Source organism: Meriones unguiculatus (genome assembly GCF_030254825.1).
Source record: "Meriones unguiculatus strain TT.TT164.6M chromosome X unlocalized genomic scaffold, Bangor_MerUng_6.1 ChrX_unordered_Scaffold_31, whole genome shotgun sequence".
Lineage (NCBI taxonomy): Eukaryota > Metazoa > Chordata > Mammalia > Rodentia > Muridae > Meriones > Meriones unguiculatus.
In genome coordinates, this window is record NW_026843707.1 from 4,792,952 (window position 1) to 4,820,859 (window position 27,908).

The 27,908-nt window shown below is 38.0% G+C and overlaps 1 protein-coding gene across 7 annotated transcripts in view; it reads right to left on the reverse strand.

The window, feature by feature from the left end:
- Dmd (dystrophin) overlaps positions 1 to 27,908 on the reverse strand; it is a 2,365,055-nt gene that overhangs the window by 1,771,277 nt on the left and 565,870 nt on the right. For all 7 annotated transcript variants that reach the window (XM_060376797.1, XM_060376795.1, XM_060376794.1 and 4 more), the window contains exons 8-9: positions 14,619 to 14,800; positions 13,392 to 13,523 (exon numbers count right to left, since the gene is read on the reverse strand). In XM_060376797.1, coding sequence (XP_060232780.1) covers positions 13,392 to 13,523; positions 14,619 to 14,800 — 314 coding nt within the window. The remainder of the gene's footprint in view (positions 1 to 13,391; positions 13,524 to 14,618; positions 14,801 to 27,908) is intronic.

Below are 27,908 nucleotides of genomic sequence, written 5' to 3' on the forward strand. Positions count from 1 at the left end.
CTGGAAAAGAGGTCTTGGAACTACATGGAAAGATGAACCAAACCTAAGATGTCACTAAAAACAAGTATAACATGTAAATTCTGAATGGTGGGAACTATGCGGGCTTGGAGGTTTAGGATGGAGTAACTATTGTCCGGCATTGTGTTCTAGGTTAATTAAATAGATCCTAGTCTCGGGGTGGTGATTTGGTTAAACAGCTGTTAAGGATTAATAGCAGCATTACTAAAAGATAGATCCCTAACTAAAATGTCCAATCCCCATCCAGAAAGGCAAAGAGGATGGACATCAGAAGAAGAAGAAAACAGGAAACAACCTAGGAACCTACCACAGAGGGCCTCTGAAACCCTCTGCCCTACAGACTATCAAAGCAGATGCTGAGCCTGATGGGCAACTGTTGGGCAGAGTGAATGGAATTTTGAACACAGGGAACCTCCCAGAGACTCATACTCCAACCAAGGTCTATTCTTGGAGATAACCCAGAACCTCTGCACAGATGTAGCCCAGGGCAGTTCAGAGTCCAATTGGGTTACATAGTAATGTGAAGAGGGACAGCCTCTGACATAATCTGATTGGCCTGCTCTTTGATCACCTCCCGCTGCGGGGGAGCAGCCTTACCAGGCCATAGTAGAGGACAATGCAGCCACTTTTGATGTGAACTGATGGACTAAGATCAGAAAGGAGAGGAGAACCTCCCCTATCAGTGGACTTTGGGGAGTGTCATGCATGGAGAGGGAGGAGGGAGGGTGGGATTGGGAGGGGAGGAGGGAGGGGCTTATAGGGGGATGCAGAATGAATAAAGTGTAATTGAGGAAAAATTTTTAAAAAAAGGGAAAAAAATAATTTAAGAACCTTAAATGACTTTCAAAAGTGGAGGAAAACATGGAGTTAGTCAATTTACATGGAGCACGTCTCGCCCCTGGGGGCAATGGTCTCCTGAACCTACTCAGACCTCGGACACCACCACTGCTAGTTCTAGAACTGATGCAAGATTTTCCAACGACGGGGTTAAGGCTTCTCATAATATTTCCTATAAGCCCACACGTGTTTGTTAATATCCCCCATTTTTATTCATTATTAGCCAGATAGAGCCAAGTAATTGTGGTGATGATACTTGCTTTTTTGCCCAATGCTGGAATGCTAGTGAATTTAGGTATGCCCTGGTTACTCGCATGCCTCGCTGGGTGTCTGTACCCGTTGATGCCCCTCACGCTATGACTCTCTTCAGACAGAAAAGGGATCTTGGAACTACAGCCGCCACTGTTACTGCCATCTCATTGGCGGCTGTTGGAGCTACCACCGCGGCATTAGCCATGAGTCATACTGTGCAGACTGCTCAGACCCTGAATAATCTTTTAGCCAATGTAGCTCATGCCTTAGATGTACAAAAAGGAATTAATGCTCAACTAAAAGGAGACTTGATGGTGTTCAATCAGAGGATTGACCTCGTGCAGGAGCAAATTGATACCCTATGGCAAATCGCTCAACTTAGCTGTCAATGAAAGTATGCTGGACTTTGTGTCACTAGCATACAACGTGAGAATTTTTCCTATGCTGCAAATCTGTCTAAACAATTGTCTAGCTATATTTTAGGTAATTGGACTGGAGAATTCAATACTACAATGGATCAGCTGAGAGTGGCCATTATCACAGTAAATTCTACCAGAGTGGACGCAGGACTAGCCACAGGATTATCACCATGGATTGCTGCTGCCATGAATCATCTGAAGGAATGGGAGGGCATGGGAGTGTTAGCAGGTCTTCTGGTGTTGGTCTCCTTGGTTTGCCTGTGGTGTATATGCAAGATTAGAGTCTCACAACAGCGTAATGCAGCCATGACCATTCAGGCTTTTACAGCCATTGAAGCAGGACAGTCTCCCCAAGCATGGTTGGCTACCATAAAAAGCTAAAATGTTATGCTCAGGATGCGAGGCTAAGCACTGCACTCAGGGTCAGCAGCTTTCGACCCAGAGAAGAGCAAGTCTGATTGCATGCGGGTTGATACCCCAGGTCCCTCCTCTGAGAAAAAGGTATCGGTCGGGTCTGATGCTCTTTGGGTGGATGACACCTAAATGAACATCAGTACAAAGTCCCAATTTATTTCTAATATCAGAGATCAGACCTCTACTCTTGCCTGATGCGTCTAAAACAAAAAGGGGGAACTGTAGAGAGCTGAGGAATGCTATGACTTAAAGATGGAGCTGGTTTCCCGCCTTCCACCTTCCCGATGGTGAGTGCTCTCTGTCACAAACAACTCCACATTTGGCTAAGGCTGAGGATCTGGCTTGCTTCCATGTATGTGGACCTATCTGCATTGCCCACGTGGCACGCTGGGGTTTGCTACCCAGAGGCTATATAAACTGTGGGCTGGCTTTCCCCAGGGTCCGATGATTGTTCCAGGTTCCTGAATAAACTGCATTGAAACACAAAAGATAGATCAATAGTAAATATTAATGCCATAATACAACAGGAAATGAAAAAGTTAGGAAGTTGAAGTGGAACCTCAAGGCAGGCATCACCAACAGAACACAAAAGATGTATGAGAAAATTTCAGGTATTTAAGACACGATAGAAGAAATAGATAACTTCGTCAAAATATTTAATCTAAAAGTCCTCTCAGAAAACATTGAGAAAATCTGGGACACTATAAAAAGAGCAAATAAAAGAATAATAGCAATAAAGGAAGGGGAAGAATTGCAAGAGACGTGTCTGGAAAATATTTCCAACAAAGGCGTAAAAGAAAATCTTCTTAACATAAACAAGGAGATGCCTATAAAGGTACTAGAAGCATACAGAAAACAATCTAGAACAAAGGAGAAAAGAAATTTCCATTGGCACAAAATAATCAAAACACAAAGAATACAGAACAAAGAAAGAATATTAAAAACTGCAAGGGAAAAAGACCAAGTACAATATAAAGTTAGACATATTAAAATAACATATGAATTCTCAGTGGAGAGTCGAAGAGTCAGAAGAGCCTGGACCAATGTTCTACAGACTTTAGGAGACCACAGATGACAGCTCAGATTACTATAATGAGCAAAGCTTTCAATCAAAATGAATGTAGAAATAAACCATTCTTTGATTTAAAAAAAGTATATCTATGATGCAGCTCTAGAAAATGTATTTAAAAGAACTAAGGAGGTTAACCACACCCAAGAAAACACAAGGAATAAATAATTCCAGAATAATAAGTCAAGAGAAAACACACACACACATACACATACACCCCCACACATGCATGCATACGTACCTTTACACACATACACCATGAAAACAAAATAACACTATTTATTAGTATCTCTCAAATTCAGTGGTCTCAATTCCCCATTGAAAAGAAACAGACAACAGAATAGATGTGAAAATATTCTGCTGCATCGAAGAAACATATATATATATATATATATATATATTAATTTAGAGACAGGTTTTCTCTGTGTAGTCGTGGCTATCCTGGACTTGCTTTGGAGACCAGGCTGTTCTCAAACTCACGTAGATCCACCTGCTTCTGCCTCCCTGAATGCTGGGAATATAGGCATGTGCCCCTGTACCCAACACAAGAAACACATCTTTTTTTTAAATATCAAAAGCATTTTTATTTTTTATTATTAGTTACATTTTTATTAACTGTATCCCAGCTGTATCCTGCTCCCTCATTCCTTCCCAAACCCTCCTTCCCTCATCTCCTCCCTGCCTCTTTCCAAGTCCACTGATTGGGGAGGACCTCCTCCCCTTTCATCTGACCCTGTTTTATCAGGTATCTTCAGGGCTGGCTGCAAAGTCCTCCTCTGTGGCCTAGCACAACTGCTCCTTCCTTGGGGTATGGGGAGGTCAAAGAGCCTGCCATTGAGTTCCTGTCAGAAATAGTCCCTGTTCCCCTTACTATGGAAAAACAATTGGTTACTGAGCTACCACAGGCTTCATCCGAGCAGAGGTTCTAGGTTATATCCATACACGATCCTTGGTGGAATGTCAATCTCAGAAAAGAAACACATCTTAACATCAAGGATAGACATCACTTTAGCATAGGAAATGGTAAAAGATATTTTTACCATTGGTAAATGGTAAAAGATACCAGCAAATAGTAATGAGAATGAAGCTGGTGGAGCTATTTTAATATCTAACCAAGCAGACTTTAAAACAAAATCAGAAGAGATTGAGAACACATTATATGCTCATCAAAGTAAAGATTCACCTAAAGGTTATTGCAAATATGCCCAAAGACAAGGACACACAAGTTCATAAGGAAGCACTAATAGGGATTAAATCACATATTGGATATGATGTGGATGGATACTTGGAGACTTCAATGCCCCACTCTCACCAATAGTCAGGTCATCCAGACAAAATGTAAACAGAGACATGCTGGAGATAACAGATGTTATAAACTAAATATTCCTAACAGATATTTATAGACCATTTCATCCAAACACAAAATAATATACCTTCTTCTTAGAGCCTCATGGTACTTTCTCCAGAATTGATCACATACTCCTACACAAAGCAAGCCTCACTAGATATAAGAAAATCGAAATAACAAGCTGCATCCTATCAGACTATCTCAGATTAATGTTGGATATCAGTAACAATAGAAAGCTTGAAAATTCATTGAAACTGAACTTTGCACTGAATGAAATTTGAGTCAAGACAAAAAAAGAAATAAATGAAGTTACAGACTTTCTAGAATTCACTGAAAAAGAATACTTAGAATGTATGAATTTATGGGACACAAAAAAAAGTGGTTCTAATATACAAGTTCAAAGCAAAAAGTGCCTGCAATTAAAAAATGGGGAGATCTTATATGAACAACTTAATAGCACACCTCAAAGCTCACTAACAGTGCTTTTCAAACTTTGTAGTGTTGCAACCTTTTAATACAGTTCCTCATGTTTGGTGACCCATAACCATGAAATTAGTTTCAAAGGGAGACCAGAAAAGAGTTCAGGAATCCCAATCCACCCAAGAAAGCACCTTTGGCTTTTATCTTGTTCTACTCTGAGTCCCGCGGGACAACCTGGCTTATCCATTTTTTAAATTTTATTTTATTAATTACACTTTATTCACTTTGTATCCCTCCATAAGCCCCTCCCTCCTACCCTCCCAGTCCCACATTCCCCCCTTTCCCATCTTCACACATGCCCCTCTCCAAGTCCACTGATACAGGAGATCCTTCTCTCCTTCTTTCTGATCGTAGCCTATCAGATCACATCAGGAGTGGCTGCATTGTCTTCTTCTGTGGCCTGGTAAGGCTGCTCCCTCCTCAGGGGGAGGTGATCAAAGAGCAGGCCAATCAGATTATGTCAGAGGCTTATCTATTTTTGATGTTGCAAGGAAACTAGAAGAGATGGGGAATCATGGCTGCAATAACGAGCAGTCATGTGAAAAGAAGGCTGCCAAGCTGAAGAAGAAACACAAAAAGGAAATTGCTGCCTACAGAGTTAAAGGAAAACCCCACACTGCAAAAGAGAGGATAGTGGTCAAGGATTGAAAGAGCCAGACCACAAAGGGAGACAGTGCAGCTAATCCTGGTGAGAACTGGTAGGCTAGGGTCAGAAGGAAGGGGAGGGGCATGAGAGAAGAGAGTGGGATGATAGGATTGGGAAGGCATGTGGAAGGAGGCTAGGATAGGGATACAAAGTGAATAAATTGTAATATTTTTTTAAAAAATGAATGAATATTTAAAAATTGAAAAGAAAATATATTCCCACCCATGATGCCTAATTGTAATGAATTTAACATTGTTAAAAAATGTACAGAATTCTGTGAAAGTATAGGCACTTAGGTTTCTAAATAAACCTCAAAAGCTTTTTCTAAAAAAACAAGAACTAGAAAAAGAAGAGATGGAGGATGAAGAAGATGATGAAGAGGAGGGAGATGAAGATGAAAAAGTTGGTTCTACCACAGCTTTTTTTTCCTATAAAGGATTTAATCCTCTCCCCCTTACACAACTTACTCTTTTTACAGAAAAAAAATGAAATGTAAGGTTGTGCAAGATTTGTTTCTAAACTGTAGAGTGTGTTATTTTATATTGGAAACACATTGTCTTTAGATAGCTGTCCTCACTATATCTTTTTTTCTTGTTTATTTTTTCCTTTTTTTTTGTGTGTCTTTGTTTCTTTCTTCATCTCTTCCTTCCTTCCTTCCTTCCTTCCTTCCTTCCTTCCTTCCTTCCTTCCTTTCTTTTCTTTCTATTATGTATTACAATGTATTTACATTGTATCCTCTCTGTAGCACTCTCACTCTTCTCCTCCCATTCCCACTCTTCCTCCCTCTCCTCCCATTATGCTCCTTTCCTAGTCCACTGATAGGGGAGGGCCTCCTGCCCTTCTATCTGACCCTAACCTATCAGGTATCATCAGGAATGGCTGTATCATCTTCCTCTGTGGCCTCGCAAGGGTGTACCCCACAGGGGGAGGTGATCAAAGAGCATGCCACTGAGTTCATGTCAGAAGCAGTCCTTGTTCCCCTTACTAGGAAACCTACTTGGAGACTGAGCTGCCATGGGCTACATCTGTTCAGGGGTTTTAAGTTTATCTCCATGTATGGTCCTTGGTTGGATTATCAGTCTCAGAAAAGATCCCTGTACCCAGATTTTTTTATTATGTTTCTCTCCTTGTGAAAATCCTGTCTTCTCCAGGTCTTTCTATTGCTTCATATTTTCATAAGATTCCCTGCACTCTGCCCAAAGTTTGGCTATGAGTCATAGCATATGCTTTGATACCTTGCTGGGTAGGGCTTTCCAGAGGCCCTCTGTGGTAGCATAAAATAAGTATTTTTGAAACGGTAAAATTAATAAAGTAAATATTTGTCTAGATTACTGAGAAGAGACAAAAGTCAAAATTCTAAATAAAGTAGGTAACACTGGAGAGACAGTTCAGCCTTGAAAGTGTAGGCTCACAAGTAAAAACAAACAATCACTGCTAAATTAACAGAAAGGCTCTTACAACTGTGAGCCAACCCATGAGATAACATAGAACAAACAAGTAGATTCCTAGCATCCCCTAAGGTAGAATTATAAAAAAAAATACCAAGTCTGAAAAATCCAATAAACACAAGAGATTAATCAACAATCTAAATGTAAATTATTATAGCATCAATCTGCCGTCTATATATCTATGTGAACTCCATAGGCAAACCCAGTCTTAACCTGGGAAGTTGTAGTTTTCAATGCAATGAGGCAAAAGCAGAGATGCTTGATTCCTTATGATACTGAAAAGAAGTGAGAGTGCTCAACCACAACAGAAAATTGCCTTCTGTTATGGATTCACTGATAAACTCACTCAAAACCTATTAATATCTTCATAAATTATTTAGAAATTCACTAATAAACATGAGAAAACTGAGGCCAGTAACATACAGGAAAATGTCACAAGTCTACATGGCTAAAAAGTGTCGAGGATTAAAAAGGAACCTCGTTAAGTATTTGTTCTTCCTTACATTTTTCTCAACTATATATCTTCTGAAAAGTAAACACTCCTTTAAGCAAATATGGTTTTAGAAATTCATGTTTCCCTGCTTCTGGAGTATCAAATGCATGATTCTACAAACTCAGATGCATCCCAGATAAGAGTGAAATTCCAGTCTGCTGTCCATGGGCTACATCTGATCAGGTGGTCTAGGTACTCTCTATGCACAGGATTTGGTTGATTAATTAGTCTCTACAGGGCCCACTGAGCCAAGAATTTTTTTTAGCTCTCTTGGTCTCCTTGTGGAGCTTCTATCCTCTCCATGTCTTTCTCTTTCTCTCTTCTTCCATAAGATTCCCTGCACTCTGCCCAAAGTTTGGCTATGAGTCTCAGCACCTACTTTGATACCCTGCTGAGGAGTGTCTTTCAGAGACCCTCTGTGGAAGGCTCCTGTCCTGTGCCCTCTCTTCTCCTACCTCACGTATCTTTCCTGTTTGCACTTCTGAATGAAGATTAGCCTCCTCCCTAGGGTCTTTCTTTTTGTTTAGCTTCTTTATTACTATAGATTTTAGTATGTTTATCTTAGGGGAGAGACATGCTAGGTGGACAGGAAGAAGGAAGGAGGGTGGGACCAGAAGGAGATTAGGGAGGGAGCTACAGCTAGGATACAAAGTGAATAAATTGTAATAAATAATAATAATATAGAAAATATTAAAAAATAATTAATCTGTGGGTATACAGTAACAGAGAGAAATTAGTGAGACAAAAAAATCAAATATTTCTATATTAAGTTAAGATAAGCCACATGAAACTACTCAGTGTTTGAGCCACCACAGAGATTCATAATAAGTGTATGTCATAGCATTTACATGTGAAAAGGGATCTTCAACTTCAAAGCCATCTCTACACACTTTCACTAAAAGTCTCTGTACACTACTAAGGTCCTCATGGAGTGGATAAATCAGCTGATCCTCAGAGGAAGAAAAGTTTCAGTTTAAGAAGTATCATATCAAATTATACACTTTTTATTTCAGTCAAGATAGGAATGGTCTTACTTCAAGATTTAGGAAATACCTAAGAAATGGTATAATAGAATGTTGTTTTAATATTTTATTTTAATATATTGCAGGGCATTATCTATATCTAAATACCAGCCTTTTTGATGATATCAAAATATCTTCAAAGAGACTTCGATAAATGTACTTCTTATGTGGTATTAATTGATCCAAAAATGATATGAATGACTTATGCTTTTCATCACATAAATAGAACAATGCTAGTGGGAAAAATGATGAAATTCTGTCCTTGAACACAAATTCCCTCAAGTCCTAGGAGAGTTTAACACAAAAACTCACTGCTGGTATTTTTTTTCCATCTTTCATATCACTCTATTTTCTATTTTAAATTTATTTTTATATTTATTAATGAGAGTTTATTCACTTTGTATCCTCCCTGTAGCTTCCTTCCTCCTCCCCTCCCACTCTCATCCTCCCTCCCTTTTCCCCACCTGTGCCCTTCCCCCAGTAAACTGATAGGCAAGGTCATTCTCTCCATCCCGCTGATCCTAGTCTATCAGGTCTCATCAGGAGTGGCTACATTGTCTTCCTCTGTGACCTGGTAAGGCTGCTCTCCCTTTAGGGAGAGGGGATCAAAGAGCAGGCCAATGCTTTCTCAGACAATTAAGAATAGCTCTTCCTCAAGATCCAGCTATACCACTCCTAGGCATATATCTAAAGGATGCTCAGGTATACAACAAGGACATTTGCTCAAACATGTTCATAGTAGTTTTATTTGTAATAGCCAGAAGCGGGAAACAACCCAGATGCCCCTCAGCTGATGAATCGTTACAGAAATTGTGGTATATCTACACAATGGAATATTACTCAACAATAAAAAACAAGAAAATCATGAAATTTTCCGGTAAATGGTGGGAACTGGAAAAGATCATCCTGAGTGAGATATCCCAGAAGCAGAAAGACACACAAGGTATATACTCTATATACTCACTCATAAGTGGACATTAGACATAAATATAGGATGAACATACTAAAATCTGTACATCTGAGGAAACTAATCAAGAAGGAGGACTCTGGCTAAGATGCTCAATCCCCATTCAGAAAGGCAAAGAGGATGGACATTGGAGGAGAAAAAAAACAGGGAACAAGACAGGATCGTACCACAGAAGGCCTCTGAAAGTCTCTACCCAGAAGGGTATCAAAGAAGATGCTGAGACTCACAGCCAAACTTTGGGCAAAGTGCAGGGAACCTTATGAAAGAAGGGGGAGATACTAAGACCTGGAGAGGACAGGAGCTCCACAAAGAGAGCAACAAACAGATCCAAAAAGTCTGGGCACAGGGGTCTTTTCTGAAACGGATACTCTAGCCAAGGACCACTCATGGAGATGGCTTGAAACCCCTGCACAGATGTAGCCCATAGCAGTTCAGTGTCCAAATAGGTTCCATAATAATGGGGACAGACACTGTCTCTGACACGAACTGATTGGCTTGCTCTTTGATCACTCTATTTTCTAATAAAATGTGGTCTGACTTAGTAAATACCTGTTATATCTATCCAGATGCCTAAAAATGACCAACATTTCATTGGTTAATGGTAATCATACTAGTCAACTATGTTTCCCTTTTAGATTTATGAAAATATTTGACATATTTTATACAGTAAAATATACAGAAGAATATTCTGAGAGTGACTTCTGATATATGTTCTTTAATTCAAGTTTTGGCTATGGTCAGGGCAAATTAATCAACACAGGGTTTTCACATCAGCATAGCTTTTGGGGAAAATAGCTATGCTTAGTTTCTTTCAAAAGAAGAAAAAATACAAGTACTTGCCATTATATATTTACACAAATAAACACACATATCAAGTACACATTGAATATATCCATACCATGCTTTAGCAAATATGAGTGAAATGGAATTAATATATATATATATATATATATAAAACTTCTGATGAGACTGCATCCTTCAGTGTATCACTCAAATCCCAACACTTGCCATTTAGTGAAGATGAGTCAACATCAGAGAGAGAATGCCTGTGCAGCTGTAAGATGATATATGAATTATAAGAAAAAAAAAGAGGCAAGGAAAGGAGAGAGGAAGCAAAATGACTGAATAGCATGAATTCAAAAGCTAAATCATCCCTCCATATCCACAGGGCTTGTATCCATTAGGGGCCACAGTAACAAAAATTGCAGAAAGTCGAGTCAATTTTATAAAATGGCATAATATTCAAATATAGCCTACCCATATCTTCTTGTGTAGTTCATATAATATCTATAGTTAGTAATATTCACAGTGTTGTAAATGCTTTATAAATAGTTGTGGTATCATTTGGGTAATAAACAGAAATGAACTCATCATGAAATGTACACATTTGACTGGGTGTTTCAGATGTAAAATTGACTGAATCGTTTCATGAAAAACTTTCTTACAGGGAGAGTAAATTGTGAACCCATAAACCACATTTAATGAAGGACATAATAGAGGAAAAGACTAATATATTTGTGAGGTTTGCAAAATTATGAAAAAAAAAGTCTTAAACTAAGAGGTAAGAGTCAGCAAAAGAAACATGGCAGAAATTATTAAAATGAGTAATCAGAGCTGAAGAAAGATGCGAATAAGAAAGGGCAAGGTCATCTTCCCCTTCCATCTGACCTTAACTCATCAAGTCTCATCAGGACCTGGCTGCATTGTCCACCTTTGTGGCCTGGCAAGGCTGCTCCCCCATCAGGAGGAGGTGATTAAAGAGCCAGACACTGAGAAAAAGAAACAGCCCCTGGTCCCATTACTAGGGCACCCACTTGGAGATTGAGCTGCCAAGGGCTACATTTGTGTAGGGATTCTAGTTTATCTACATTTGTTGTCCTTGGTTGGAGTATCCGTCTCAGAAAAGACCCCTGGGCCCAGAGTTTTTGGTTCTGCTGCTCTCTTTGTGGATCTCCTGCCCTTCCAGGTATTTCTCTCTCTCCTTTCTTTCATAAGATTCCCTGTACTCTGCTCAAAGTTTGGCTAAGAGTCTCAGCATCTGACTTCCTTTTTATTAATAGCTGAGTAGTGTTCAATTGTCTAGTTGTACCACAATTTCTGTATCCATTCCTCTGTTTCAGGATATCTATGTTGTTTCCATATTATGGCAATTACAAATAAAGCTGATATGAACATAGTTGAACAAATGTCCTTATTAAATCATGGGGCAAATTTTGGGTATATATCAATGAGTGATATAGCTGGACCTTGAGGTAGTGCTATTACAAATTTTCTGAAAAAAAAATTACCAGCTTGATTTCGAAAATGGCTGTACAATTTTGCACACCCACCAACAATGGAGGAGGGACCCCTTTCTCCACATCCACTCTACCATGTGTTGTCAATTGAGGTTTTGTTCTTAGCCATTCTGATAGATGTAAGCTGAAATCACAGGGTAGTTTGATTTGCATTTTCCTGATGACTAAGGATGTTGACATTTCTTTAAGCGTTTCTCTGTCATTCTATATTCCTCTGTTGAGAATTCTCCACTTAGCTTTGTACCCCATTTTTAAATTGGATTACTTAGTTTGTTGATGTCTAATTTCTTGAATGTTTTATATATTATAGACATAAACAATTCTCTATGATAAAAATCTTTTGGTGGTATCTCCATGCCTGATCTCAAGCTATATTTTCTTAATTGGAATAGTTTTATGTAATGAGTATATAATGATGCAATTACCATCAAATTACCAACACAATTCTTTACAGACCTTGAAAGAAAAATTCTCAATTTCATATGGAATAACAAGAAATGCAGAATTGCTAAAAGAATCTTCTACAATAAAAGATCTTCTGGAGGTATCACCAATCCTGATCTCAAGTTGTACTATAGAGCAACAGTAGTAAAAAGTGCATGGTACTGGCATAGAAACAGTATGGTGGATCAATGGAATTGGATAGAAGACCCAGAAATAAACCCACACACTTAAGAACACCTGGGTTTGACAAAGATGCCAAAACCATACAATAGAAAAAGATAGCATCTTCAACAAATGGTCCTGGTCTAACTGGAAGTCTACATGTAGAAAAATGCAGATAGATCCATACTTATCACCCTAAACAAAACTAAAGTCCAAGTGGATCAAAGATCTCAATATAAAACCACACACACTAAACCTGTTAGAAGAAAAAGTGGGAAGATCCTTGAACTCATTGGCACAGGAGACAACTTCCTGAACAGAACACCAACAGCACAGGCTCTAAGAGCAAAAATCAATGAATGGGACCTCATGAAACTGAAAAGCTTCTGTAAAGCAAAGAACACTGTAGTCCAAACAAAATGACTGCCTACCATCATTTGTTTAAAGGATCTTCACCAACCCTATATCTGACACAGGGCTAATATCCAGTTTATATAAAGAACTCAAGAAGTTAAAAAACAACAAATCAAGTAATCCAATTAAAAAATGGGGCACAATGGTAATGAATATATCTATTCTGGGGATATTTTATTTGCACATAAGTTACTAGGTATAAAAATATTCTATACTCTAGTATTTATAGTACTAAACCCTAATAGAACATATGTACTTTGTAGATATTTAATTTATACACAGGATACCTAGACATCTACAAAATCTCCCAAAACATGTATGTCCACAGATTTTACAGTTGTATACATAAATTTAAAGTGAGAATCAGCTTCTTTATAAACACTGGAAGATTTTGTAAAGGAGATTCTTGTAACTGTAATTATATCAGGAATATAAAGCTACTATTATGAGAGCCAAGTTGTAAGTGAAATATCAACATTTATTAAACCTAGATTGGTCTCACAACAGCAGCAATATGTGCGAGAATCTGACAACAGTATGAGAAACAAACTATGTCTGAGGGGAGGAGGGGAAGCAAAAAAGGCTTCAAGTAAACAAAAACAATGGTTAACTCTTGAAAGAATTTTCCTGGTTTCTAAAGAGAAAATAAATGTTGACAGACCTGTGAAGGCAAGGGACTCTGTGTGGAATCAGAGGCAGAGACATAAGCAGCCTGTGTGAAGGCATAGCTCTTGAATTGAGGCTTTGGAGATGACGAAGTTGGCTCATATCCCTGTGCTAGACTGACTGTGATCTGTAAAGAAGTTCGGGAAGAGAAGGAGAGAGACTGGAGAAAATGTGGTAAATAATTGTAAAGGTCTTTTTTCAAACTCAATAGAAAACAACATATTAAATGGCAACAGTGAGATGAAGCATTTAACATTAAAAAATAAATGATAATAGAATCTAATACACTATTAAAAATAAATCACAGTTTTGGTCTTTTTTGTGAGGTCAAAAAAAGTTGAGACGATAACATGTGGTTTCCAGAAGGACATAACTTAAGTAGTTCATATCATGACATTCTACAATCTTTCAAAAATGGGCACCCAAAAGCAATTTCCTCTGAACCCAAAGTAAAGAAATCCAGAATTCATCAGTTCAGTAACTTGGTGTGGGCTGATGCTTTCATGAGCATAAAAATAGAACTTGCACAGGAAACAGAAAAGAAAAAACAAACAAACAAACAAACAAACAAAAAACCTAGGCCCCAAAACATTCCATTCCTTCAGAAAAATTTTGTTAAAGGCCTTCTCATTATTGATTTTTTTAAGAAAATAAAGCACCCAGTATATCCACTGTTGAGAATGAGAAGAAAAAAACTAATTAATCGTATGCACATATATTCTTGTTTTAATTTGTATTAAAGAGTTTTTTAATATTTTGTGTTTTTAAAATGTTACTTTCAATAATTAAAAATTGTTCAGTCATAAAATTGCCACCACATATTTTGAATAAAATGCTTGCCCTTACTCTTTTTTTTTTTTTTTTTTTTGGCCATTTGCATTTTACCGTGACTGATGGAAAACTTGTAAAATGTGTATGTGAGAGTCTCTTAAATTTTATTTTACATTATACATTGAAACACAGTGTGATATCTATGGTAAGCTGTTTTAATACATACACTGATAGATGTACATTTAAAAATGTCATTTGAAAATAATACTGTATGTGTCACATGAGATTTAAAATGCTTATATAGTCTTTGTGTACACATGTAATGCTATATGCATACATACAGATTGCTACATGCAAACAAATATATGCATTATATACATGCATATGAGAATGATACCTAAAAATTGACATAAATTTGACAACCTCTGTCATAATAGTGTTGCTGTTTTACCTGTTGAGAATAATGCATCTGATGATGTAATTGAAAATGTTCTTCTGTAGTCACTTTTGATGGTCTGGGCAACATTTCTACTTCCTTGATGGCTTCAATGCTCACTTGTTGAGGCAAAACTTGAAAGAGTGATGTGACATACATTAAGATGGACTTCTTATCTGGGTAAGTGGTAGCAACATCTGTAAGCACATTAACAGCACACATCAATTTTTAGTTTCTATATTTGAGACTCTGAAAGGATAATGAACAAATCAATGTTACAGGAAGAAGACAGATTAATGAGCACTTGTTTGTCCGTGAACCTCCTCTAGAGACAAAATTAGAACATGATAATCAGGTCTGAAATGTCCCTTCAATTTGACAAACCAATGAGAAGAGCAATAAAGTTAATTTATTTTTCTTGTTCACATAAATCTTCTTTCTATAATACTTTCTCCTAAGTAAAATTGCATAAACTAGCTAATCTAAGTAAGTAGCTTTCATTACAGAATGAACTATATTTAATTACATTTTTCTTTCTATGGAAAGCTATATTGGTATGTTAATTAAAATAGGGCAGTTATAATTTCATAATTATAAAAGGTTTTCTGCTTAAACCTCCTTCTATGATAAAGTTATATACAGAATGAAATGTCTCTCTCTTAAAATGTGCCATGCATTTTCCAATAAAAATTAAAATAATATCAACTAGGTTGTTTAGGAATCTTCACAGGAGCCCATAAGTGAACAATTCAACCGAATGCAACCAAGACCCACCAATGGCAGCCTTGCCTGGCTACAAAGGATTGCCAGTGAATACACTATATTTTCAGTTACTAGTAGTCTTCATTATGGCCACCCTCATAGATTCCAGCCTGATGCTAAGTTAGAGTGAAAACTGAGAGCCAGTTCAAGTGGGGGTCATGGCCAACGACAGCATCCACACAGTTCATTGAGTGTAGAGAAGTAAAGCTATGGTCAAAATGGAGCAATCATCTCTGTATTCAAGTCTCTTTAGCATGGGAAGGAATTTTGCAGGCTCCTGGAAAGAGAAATCTAGTCATCAACAAAGCCACAATACCCTCAACCTACAATCTTTCCTGCCTACAAAATGTCCTGGGGCAATGGTGGTGAAAACTTCTGGGAGTGGCCAAACAATGTGTGACTTAACTTGAGACCCATGACAGGAGAGGAAGCCCATGCCCTACACTGCCTGGATGGTAAGAAACTAGAGATTGGCTAGCCCAGACACCTAGTGTAAAGCAAAACATCACCAATTAAAAAAAAAAAGTCAATGAAATGATTTGTAATGATATTCTGTTATACTCAAAGATTGGTTGCCTTGAACAATCATCATCAGAATGGTTTCCTCTGGTGCTAGATGGGAGTGGATGCAGAGACTTACAAGATGGACACATGGAGATAGAGTTTAAATTAACGGTCTCCATCAGATCTTGCCCCTTGGAGATTTGGGAACCCTGCATTAGACAGGGAGAAAGACTGTAGGAGTCAAAGGAAATGAAGAAGAACATGATCTACCAAATCAAATAATCAGAGCCTATATGGGCTCACAGAGACTAAATGGGGGAGAACAGAGCCTCAAGAGTCTGCACCAGGTCTTCTGTATGTATATATGTTGGCTGTTAGCTAGGTGATTTTGTAGGACTCCTAACAATGGGAGGTGTGTGTCTCTGATGTTTTTCAGTCTCCTCTTGGGAATTTTCGTCTCATTGGACTAGGTTTTCCAAACTCAAAAACCTTGTCTTAATGTATATTTTATTTATTTATTTTTTTATTTTTATTTTTTGGCTTGTTTGGTTGTTGTCTTTTAAAGCTCTGTTTTGAAGGAAAGTGGAGGGGTTTGATCTGGGGCCAGGGGGTGGGAAGGAGAGATGGAGTACAACCAGGATGGAAAGTAAATAATTAAATAAATAAATTTTAAATATCCAAATACAATACTAATATATCATATGCATTTGTAATAATTCTTAATCATAATAAAATATTTATTGACACCATGGTCCATCTGTTAAAATACTATTCCATTTTCTGTAGGCTTTCAAATGTATAAATAAAAGTAAAGGGATAATTATTTTTAAAGGTACAGGAACCTTCCACAGATGGCCTCTGAAAGATTCTACATATCAGGGTACAAAGCAGATGCTGAGACTCATATCCAAATTTTGGGCAGAGTACAGGGAATCTTATGAAAAAAGGGGGAAATAGAAAGATCTGGAGGGGACAGAAGCTCCACAAGGAGACCAACACAGCTAAAATCAGATCTGGGCCCAGGGGCTCCTGCAGAGACTGATGAATCAACCAAAAACTATGCATGGAAAAGACCTATACCTCTTCCTCATATGTAGCCCATGGACAACTTACTCTCCATGTGGGTTCTCTAATAATGGGAGCAGAGTCAGTCACTAATATGAACTCGGTTACCTGCTCTTTAATCACCTTCCCCTGGAGAGGTGACCTTACTAGGCCACAGAGAAAGAGGATCCAGACAGTCCTGATGAGACCTGATATGTAAGAGTCATATAGTAATGGACATGGACCTTCCCTATACCTGGACTATGGGAGGATATAGAGGGAGAAGAGGGAGGGAGGGACAAAAAAATGTATCAGATAAGAATAAAGGAGACATCAGCCTGTATCTCCTTAACTGAACTCCTGGCCATCTCTGTTCCATTTATTAGTTAGTTTAATTCAACTTTCTACATTCCATATTAATATAATATTATAAATTATCTCTCTGTTTCTGGCTCATTTCATTTAGGAAACATCTTCCAGGTTCAACTTTGTTGTTAGAGATGGCAGCATTTCTTTGTTTTTAGGCTGAAGAATATTTCATTGGAAGTATTTTTTTACATTTATGGGATTAATGGCAACTTCACACACAGAATTTTTTTGTAACTTGTTTCCTGAAATGAGCAAAACATGATAAATTATAATTTCAAGTATTAATGTGACCTTTTTATTGGAACAAATAGAAGGAATATTTTACACTTTGTTTTCTTCTTCAATTATTTTTTATTATTTACAGTTTCTCATTATTATCTCAGCTGTAACCCCTCCTCCTTCATCCCCTCCTTACACCAACCTTCCTCCCTCTTCTCCTCCCATGCCCTTTTGACGTCCACTTATAGTGGACGTCCTCCTTCCCTTCCCTCTGACCCTGGACTCTCAGTTCTCATCAACACTGGCTGCATTGTCTTCCTCTGTGGCTTGGTAAGGCTACTTCTTGCTCAGAGTGAGGTGATCAAAGAGCCAGCCACATAGTTCATGTCAGAGACAGTCCCTGTTTCCATTACTAAGGATCCCATGTGGAGACTGACTTGCAATGAGCTACATCTGTGCAGGGGTTCTAGTTTATCTCCATGCAAAGTTCTTGGTTGGAGTATCAGTCTTACAAAAGACCTAAGAGGCACCCAGATTCAATATGGCAGTGAACAATGAGCACCATATCTGAGGGGCACAGGATCTGAAACTCCAAAATTGGTGTATGCAAGGGCAGCTGAAGTCAGAAGTCACCTGTGGATGTCTCCAGGGCCTGAGAGTGGATAATATTTGATCCTCCTGTATATTCCCTTGCCCCAAGCATGGGCCTCATAGCTCCACTGCTGTTTCAGCATATGTCCCAAACAGGAGCCTCCATGCTTGGTGAGTGAGACAGCAGAGGCAGCTACCCCAAGTAAGGGTCAAACAGCAGAAACCACTGAGATTATGGATCTCCTACAATTTCCCTTGTCCCTGTGGGCCTGAATCTGAGAACAGAACAGGGAGGAAACACTGTGTTTTCCACATTGGTCTGGGAGCCAGTAAGTGTGCCTTCAAGTGAGTGTTTATAGAACACCAGATCCATTATCTCTCTACTCAAGGAGCCAGACTTTGGAACCCTCACATTCACAGTCTCACTGTGGGCAACATACAGTCCCTTGGGTCAGCGTTCTCAAAATTGAAGCTCCTCAAAATTGTGGGTCTCCAGGGGAATCTAGACAAAAAATTCCAAGAGCCAAGATGGCACAGCTCAGACAGATCTGAATACCTGGAGGAAAGTATGACAGGCCTGTGGGCCACTGAGGCATTCAGGGCACTTGCACATGTGCATTGCACCCTCAAAAAGTGCTACTACCACCACCTGCACTTAAGCTCCAATCTTCCAGGCATCTAGCACCCTGTCCTTCAAGGGACACTTCCTCAAACACTCCTGCACTTGCACACATGCTCCTGCCACATTCTTACCTTAGCTACAGCTGAATTACCAACAACCACTCTTGAACCAGTGGTCCACTCTCATCTTCCTAAAGAGTAATCCACACTTCAGAGACAGTGGGACCCAGTTTGAAATACAGACTCCAGGAACAAACAGCAAAGTTTATAGATAAGCAAATGGCAAGAGTACAGCATAAGAAAAAGTCCAACAAAAATCAGGACCTCAAGGATTCACCAGCAACCCCCAAAATCAGAAACATAGGAAAATGATCTCAAATCTATGGTTGTCCAGTTATTAGAGGCACATAAAGAGGAAACGAGCAAAGCTCTCAAGGAAATACAGGCAAATACAGCGAAACAAGTACAGGCATATGTAGAGGCATATAGAGAGGAAATGAACAACAACAACAATAGAGGCCTTCATGGAAAGACATGAATCCACATTCAAGCAAATGAAGGAAATGGGGCAAGACATGAAAGCATAATGGGATTCAATAAAGAATAAAAAAAAACAGACAAAACCCTGAAACTGAAGAATTTAGAGAAAAGATCAGGAACCAAAATGTAAGCAACACCAACAGAATACAAGAAATGGAAGAGAGACTCTCAGGCACTGAAGATACAATTGCAGAACTTGATACATATCTCAAATAAAAAAATAAAATTGTAAAAGTTCCAAACACAAAACATCCAAGAAATCAAGGATGACATGAAAATATAAAACTAAGAATGATAGGAATAGATGAAAAAGAAGAGTCCAGGCTCTAAGGTCCAGAAAATATTTTCAAAAAAGAAATCATAGAAGAAAAATTTCCCAACTTAAAGAGATGTTCTTAAACATGCAATTGGTTTACAAACCACCAAATAGACTATACCAGAAAAGAAATTCCTCTCCTCACATAATAGTCAAAACACTAAATCTAAAGAACAAAGAAAAATATTAAAAGCAGGAAGAGAAAAAGGCCAAGTAGCATAATGGTAGTCCTATCAGAATCACACCAGACTTCTCAAAAGAAACTATAAAAGCCAGAACATTCTGGACAAATGTCATGCATATTCTAAGAGACCACAGAGTCCAACCCAAACTACTATACCCAGCAAAGATTTCAATCAACATATATTAAGAAAACAAAATATTCCATGACAAAACTAAAATTAAACAATATCTACTCAGCACTACAGAAAATATTAGAAGAAAAATTTCAATCTAATGAAATAAACTACACCCAAGAAAACACAGTATATACATAACTTTCCAACAAAATTGAAAGTAAACAATCATTGAAACACAGCAACACTACTAACTCCACAATAAAAGGAACTGACATTCATCAATCAATATTCTCTATTAACAGCAAAGGAATCAACTCTTTAATAAAAACACACAGTCTAATAGAATAGTTACAGAAACAGGACACATTCTGTTGCATCCAAGAATCACACCTCTGCAACAAATATAAACACTACCTCAGAGTAAAGGGCTGGAAAATGTTTTTCAAGCAAATGGACCCAGAAAACAAGCTGGAGTAGCTATCTTAATATCAAATAAAATATACTTTCATCAAAATTAATCAAAAAATATGAGGACAGACACTTCATTCTCATAAAAAAAAAAAAGAAAATCCACTAGAAAACATCATAATCCTGAACATCTCTGCCCCAGATACAAAAGAAACTGCATTGGCAAATGAAACATTATTAAAGCTCAAATCACATATTGATCCCAACACATTAATAGTGGTAGACTTCAACACTCCACTGTCACCAAAGGACAGATCATCTAGACAGAAACGAAATAGGGAAATAATGAAACTAACAGAGGTTCTTAATCTAATGAGCCTAATAGATGTCTATAGAACTTTTCATCAAATTCAATGGAGTATACCTTCCTTTCACCACCTCACAGAGCCTTCTCAAAAATTTACCAAAAAGTCAGGCACAAAGCAAGCCTCAACAGATACAAAAAGTTTGAAATAATCCCTTGTATCCTATCAGAACACCATGGCCTAAACATAGACCTCAACAACAACAGAAATAACAAAAACACTGAATACACACGTAACCTTAACAACTCTCTAGTCAATGATAGCTGGTTCAGGAAGTAAATGAAAATGGAAAGTAGAGACTTTCCCAAATTCAATAAAAATGAAGGCACAACTTACTCATACTCTGTGAAATAATGAAATCATTGATAAGAGGCAAGTCCATAGCATTAACTGCCTCCAGGAAGAAGTTTGATACATATCATACAAGCAACTACAAAGCACACCTAAAAGCCATAGCAAATAATGAAGCAAACTTACCCCAGAGGAGTAGACATTTGGAAATAAATTCAGAGCTGAAATCAATGAATTAGAAACAAAGAAAACAATTCAAAAAGAAAAGAAAAGAAACCAAGAGCTGGTTCTTTAAGAAAATCAACAAGATATGCAACCTTTAGCCAATCTAACTAAAAGGCAGAGAGAAATTATCTAAATAAGAAAAATCAAAATAAAATTAAGACATAAAGACAGACAGCTAGGAAAGTGAAACATTCATTAGGTCTTACTACAAAAGCCTATGCCACAAAATTTGAAAATCTAAAAGAAAGGGTAAGTTTTCTTGATAGATTCTGATTACTAAAGCTAAGCCAAGAAGAAGTAAATAGATTAAATAATCCTATATCCCTCAAGAAAATAGAAGCAGTCATGAAAATTCTTTCTTTCAGAAGAAGCCCAGGGCCAGATGGTTTCAGTGCAGAAACCATGAAAGAAGAAATAAGGCCAATTCTCTTAAAATTATTCCACAAAATAGAAACAGAAGAAACATTACCAAAGTCATTCTATGAGGCCACAGTCACCTTAATATCTAAACCACAGAAAGACCCAACCAAAGAGAAGGGAGAGAGGGGGAGAGGGGGCAGATAGAACTTCAGACCTGTTTCTCTTAGGAACACTGATACAAAGATGCAAAAATACTCATTAAAGTACTCTCAAACTAAATCCAAGAACACATAAATATATCATCCAACATTACCAAGTAGGCTTCAACCCAGGCATGCAGGGTTTTTCACTATATGGATATCAATATGTGTAATCCACCAAATAAAGGAAATGAAGGACAAAAACCACATGAAGCTAATAAGAAGGAGGTCCACGGTAAGATGATCAACCCTCAACCCTCACTTAGAAAGACAAATGGGATGGACATTGGAAGTAGGAACAAAGAAGAAACAGCACAGAAGCCTACCCTAGAGGGCCTTTGAAAGACTCTACCCAGCAGTGTATCAAAGCAGATGCAGAGACTCATAACCAAACCTTGGGCATATGAAAGAAGGGGGAGTCAGTAAGACCAGGAGAGGACAGGAGCACCACAAGAACCAAATATATCTGGGCACAGTGGTCTTTTCTGAGACTGACTCTCCAACCAAAGACCATGCATGGATACAACCTAGAACCCCTGCTCAGACATAGCCCATGTCAGCTTATTATCCAAGGGTTTTCACTAGTAAGGGGAACAGGGACTGTCTCTGACATGAACTTAGTGGTGGGCTCTTCAACCTCTCCCCCTGCCATCCTGAGGGAGTAGTAGCTTTGCTAGGCCACAGAGGAGGACATTGGGGCCAGTCCTGATAAAACCTGTTAAACTAGGGTCAGATGCCAGAGGAAGAAGACCTCCCCTATCAGTGGAATTAGAGAGAGACAGGGAGGAGATGAAGGAAGGAGGGTGGGATTCAGAGGGAATGAGGGAGGGGACTACAACTGGGATACAAAGTAAATAAACTATAAACTATAATTAATATCAAAAATAAAAATTAAAAGAAAGAAAAAACACGTGAGCATCTTGTTAGATGGAGAAAAACATTTGACAAAATCCAATACCCATTCAAGTTTGAAGTCTTGGAGAGATCTGGGACACAAGACACATACCTAAACATAGTAAAGACAATATGCAGCAAGCCTAGAGCTCACATCAAACTAAATGGAGAGAAATTTAAATCAATCACACTGAAATCTTGGAAAGGCAAGGCTGCCCACTCTCTCCATATCTCTTCAACATAGAACTTGAAGTCCTACCTTAAGCAATAAGACAACTAAAGCAGATCAAGCTGATACAAATAGGAAAAGAAGAGATCAAAGTATTTCTATTCACTGCTGATATGATATCATATATTAATAATCCCAAAAATTCAACCAGAGAACTCCTTCTGCTTATAAACCCTTTCAAAAAGTGGCTGAATACAAACTTAACTCAAAAAAAATCAGTAGCCCCCTTGTATAGGAAAGACAAAAGGGCTGAGAAAAAAAGTTACAGAAACTACACCCTTCACAATAGTAACAAATAACATAAAGTACCTTGGTGTGACTCTAACAAAGAAAGTTAAAGACCTGTTTAAAAAAATAATAATAAGTCTCTGAAGAAAGAGATTGAAGAAGATATCACAGATGGAAAGATCTCCCATGCTCATGGATGGATAAGATTAACATTGGGAAAATGGCCATTCTGCCCAAAGCAATCTCTAGGTTCAAAGTTATTGCCATCAAAATACCAACACAATTCTTTACAGACCTTGAAAGAAAAATAAATTCTCAATTTCATATGTTAAAACAACAACAACAAAAAACCTAGAATAGCTAAAACCATCCTGTAAAAAAAAAAAAAAAAAAAAAAAAAAAAAAAAAACAAACAAACAAAAAAAAACAAGTAGACAGTAGACTTGAGGTATCTCCATCCCTGATCTCAAGATGAAGTACAGAGCAATTAAAAAAAAAAAAAAAAAACAAAAAAAACCTGCGTCCACTCTGCTAGAATTTACTGTGACAATGGCCACTCTCAGCTGCTCCATCGTAGTATCGAATTCTCCAGTCCAATTACCTAAAATATAGCTTGACAATTGTTTAGACAGATTTGCAGCACAGGAAAAATTCTCATTATATGCTAGTGACTCAAAGTCCAGTATATTTTCATTGACAGCCAAGTTGAGCGATTTGCCATAGGGTATCAATTTGCTCCTGCACGAGGTCAATCCTCTGATTGAACACCACCAAGCTTCCTTTTAGTTGAGCATTAATTCCTTTATGTACAACTAAGGCATGAGCTACATTGGCTAAATGATTATTCAGGGTCTGAGCAGTCTGCCCAGTATGACTCATAGCTAATGCCCCAGTGATAGCTCCAACAGCCGCCAATGAGATGGTAGTAACAATGGTGGCTGTAGTTCCAAGATCCCTTTACTGTCTGAAGAGAGTCATAGCGTGAGGGGCATCAACGGGCACAGGCACCCAGTGAGGCATGCGAGTAACCAGGGCATACCTAAATTTACTAGCATTCCAGCATTGGGCAAAAAAGCAAGTATCATTACCACAATTACTTGGCTCTATCTGGCTAATAATGAATAAAAATGGGGGATATAGACAAACAGGTGTGGGCTTATAGGAAATATTATGAGAAGCCTTAACCCCCTCGTTGAAACATCCTGCATCAGTTCTAGAACTAGCAGTGGTGGTGTCCGAGGTCTGAGTAGGTTCAGGAGACCATTGCCCCCAGGGGCGAGATGTGCTCCATGTAAATTGACTAACTCCATGTTTTCCTCCACTTTTGAAAGTCATTTAAGGTTCTTAAATTATTTTTTCCCTTTTTTAAAAAATTTTTCCTCAATTACACTTTATTCATTCTGCATCCCCCTATAAGCCCCTCCCTCCTTCCCTCCCAATCCCACCCTCCCTCCTCCCTCTCCATGCATGACACTCCCCAAAGTCCACTGATAGGGGAGGTTCTCCTCTCCTTTCTGATCTTAGTCCATCAGTTCACATCAAAAGTGGCTGCATTGCCCACGTGGCATGCCTGGGTTGGCTACCCAGAGGCTATTTAAGCTGTGAGCTGGCTTTCCCCAGGGTCAGATGATTGTTCAAGGTTCCTGAATAAACTGCATTGAAAAAAAAATTTTTGGAACTACAAAAAAAAAAAAAAACCTGTATGGTACTGTCATAAAAACAGAATGGTAAATCAAGGGAATTGAACATAAGACCCAGAAATAAACCCACACACCTATGGATACTTGATTTTTGACAAAGTAGGCAAAACCTTACAATGGAAACAAGACTGCTTCTTCAGTAAATTGTATAGTTCTAACTGGATGTCTACATGTAGAAAACTGCAAACAAACCCATATTCCCATATTTATCATCCTGCAGAAAACTAAAGTCTAAGTGAATCAAATACCTCAACATAAAAACCAGAAACACTAAATCTGTTAGCAATCATATTGGGGAAGTGCCTTGAACTCATTGGCACAGGAGAAAACATCCTGAACAGAACACCAACAGTTCAGACACTAAGATCAGCAATCAATAAATGGGACTTCATGAAACTGAAAAACTTCTGTAAATCAAATGACACTGTCATCAGGTCAAAATGACAGCCTTGAAACCTGGAAATTATCTTCACCAATCCTATGATCTGACAGGGGGTTAATATGCAGATTATATAAAGGACTTGAAAAGTTAAACACTCTGGTGGGTAGAGCCTTTCATAGGTGCCTGTTCCTTCTTTTCTCCTACTTCTGATGTCTATCCTTTTTTTGCGCTTTGGTTTGAGGATTAAGCCCATTCCAGCTATTATGACTAGAGCTGCTGCAAACATGGTTGAGCAAATGTCCTTTGTAAATGAGGGGGGAGAGTGGGATCTTTTGGGTATATGCATCGGAGTGATATAACTGGGTGTTGAAGTAACACTATTCCTAATTTTCTGAGGAAGTGCCAGATTGATTTCCAAAGTGGTTGTACAAGGTCACATTACCTCCAGAAATGGAGGAAGGTTCCACTTTCTCCAAAGAATGAGGCTGTAGTAGGGATAAAAAGCGAATAAATTGGAATAAATAAAAATAAATATGTAAATAAAAATTAAAAAGAAGTTAAATACCAACAAATCAAGTAAGCCAATTAAAAATGGGGTACAGAGCTAAATATAGAAATTCTGAATAGAGGAATATCCAGCAGCAACAAAACACTTAAAAAGAAATGCTCAACGTTCTTAGTCATCAGGAAAACGCAAATCAAAACGACCCTGAAATTTCATCTTACAACTATCATAATGGCAACATCAAAAACTCAAGTGACAATACATGCTAGAGAGGTTGTGGAGAAAGGAGACCCTCCTGCACTGTGGGTAAGCATATAAACATGTATAACCACTTTGGAATCAATCTGGTGTTTTCTCAGACAATTAGGAATAGTGCTTCTTTAAGATCCAGCTATACCACTCCTAGGCATATACTCAAAGTATTCTCAAGTATACAACAAGGACATTTGCTCAACCATGTTCAAAGCAGCTTTATTCCTAATAGCCAGAATCTGGAAACAATGCAGGTGTCATAGAGGAATGGATACAGAAATTGTTCTACATTTACACAATGGAATACTACTCAGCTAAGAAAAAATAGGACATCATGAAATTTGCAGGCAAATGGTGGGAACTAGAAAAGATCATCCTGAGTGAGGTATCCCAAAAGCAGACAGACACACATGGCATATACTCACTTATAAATGGATATTATATGTACTATATAGGATAAACATACTAAAATCTGTACACCTAAAAAGTTAAGCAAGATGGAGAACCCTGGGTAAAATGATCAATCCTCACTTAGAAAGATAAACAGTATAGACATCAAAAGAGTAAGAAAACAGGGAACAGGACAGGAGCAGGCACAGAGGGACTCTGAAAGACTTTACCCAGCAGTGTATTGAAGCAGATGCAGAGAATCAGCTAAAATTTGGGCAAATTTCAGGGAATTTTATGAAAGAAGGGGGAGATAGAAAGACCTGGAGGGGACAGTAGTTCCACAAGGAGAGCAAAAGATCCAAAAACTTTGGGCCCAGGTGTCTTTTTAAGACAGATAAACCATGCATGTACATAACCTAGAACCTTCGCACAGATATAGCCCATGGCAGCTCAGTCTCCAAGTAGGTTTCCTAGTAAGCAGAACAGGGGCTGTCTCTGACATGAACTCAGTGGTTAGCTCTTTATCCACCTCCCCCTGATGGAGGAGCAGCCTTACCAGGCCACAGAGGAAGACTATGCTTCCAGGCCTGATAAAACCTCATAGGCTATGGTCAGATGGAAGGGGAAGTGGACTTCCCCTCTCAGTGGAATTGGGGAGAGACAAAGGAGGCAAAGAGGAATGGAGGGTGAGATTGGGAGGAGAAGAGGAATTGGGCCACTGCTGGGATTCAAAGTGAATAAATTAGAATAAAAACAAACAAACAAATAAATAATAGGAAAAATTCAAAAGCCCCCCCCCCCTAAGAAAAAAAAAATATATATATTAATAGCCATCATAATATGAATTTGAAAATCCTGAAATTCTTGAAAATAATCACAAACAAGATACAGGCATCTAATCTGAACACTTTTCTAAATAAATCATAGTTTTGAAATCTCAGCCAAAACAAAAATGCAAAGTCATATGCAACATACAAATAGAAAATGAAATCAAATTATTCCTAATTGCAAATCATATGCAAATCCTTAGACAATATAGTTGTCTCTACTTTTGAATTCTGGTAAAATGATCAGTAAATTAGAAATATATAAAAATACATACAAAACTATTTGACATCCCTACAATGAACTTAATAAAAATGAATTCAAGGTTAAAATATAGAAAAAATCTAGTGTTTAACCTAATTAATGTTGTTAAGGTCTCTGGAATGAATATAAGGCATTAAAGCATTGGGTCTTAACTGGTAGGTCATAACTACTTTGGGGGTGGCATATAAGCTATTCTGCATATCAGATATTTACATTACAGATTCATGACAGTAGCAAAATTAGTTATGAAGTAACAATAAAATAATTTTATTGGTCACAGCATTAGGAATCACTGCCTTAAAGGAAGAAATCATAAAAGACACTAGATGTAAAGGCCTCCTCCCATGTTCTTGGGTTGGGAGAATTAACAGTGCTAAAATAGAACTCTGCCAAAATTGTTCTATAGGTTCAGTACAACCCATTCAAAATTCCAATAATATTTACATATAAATAGAAAAATGAATATTTTGTTGCATATGAATATATAAAAGACCAATTTTATATGGAAACACAAAAACTCTG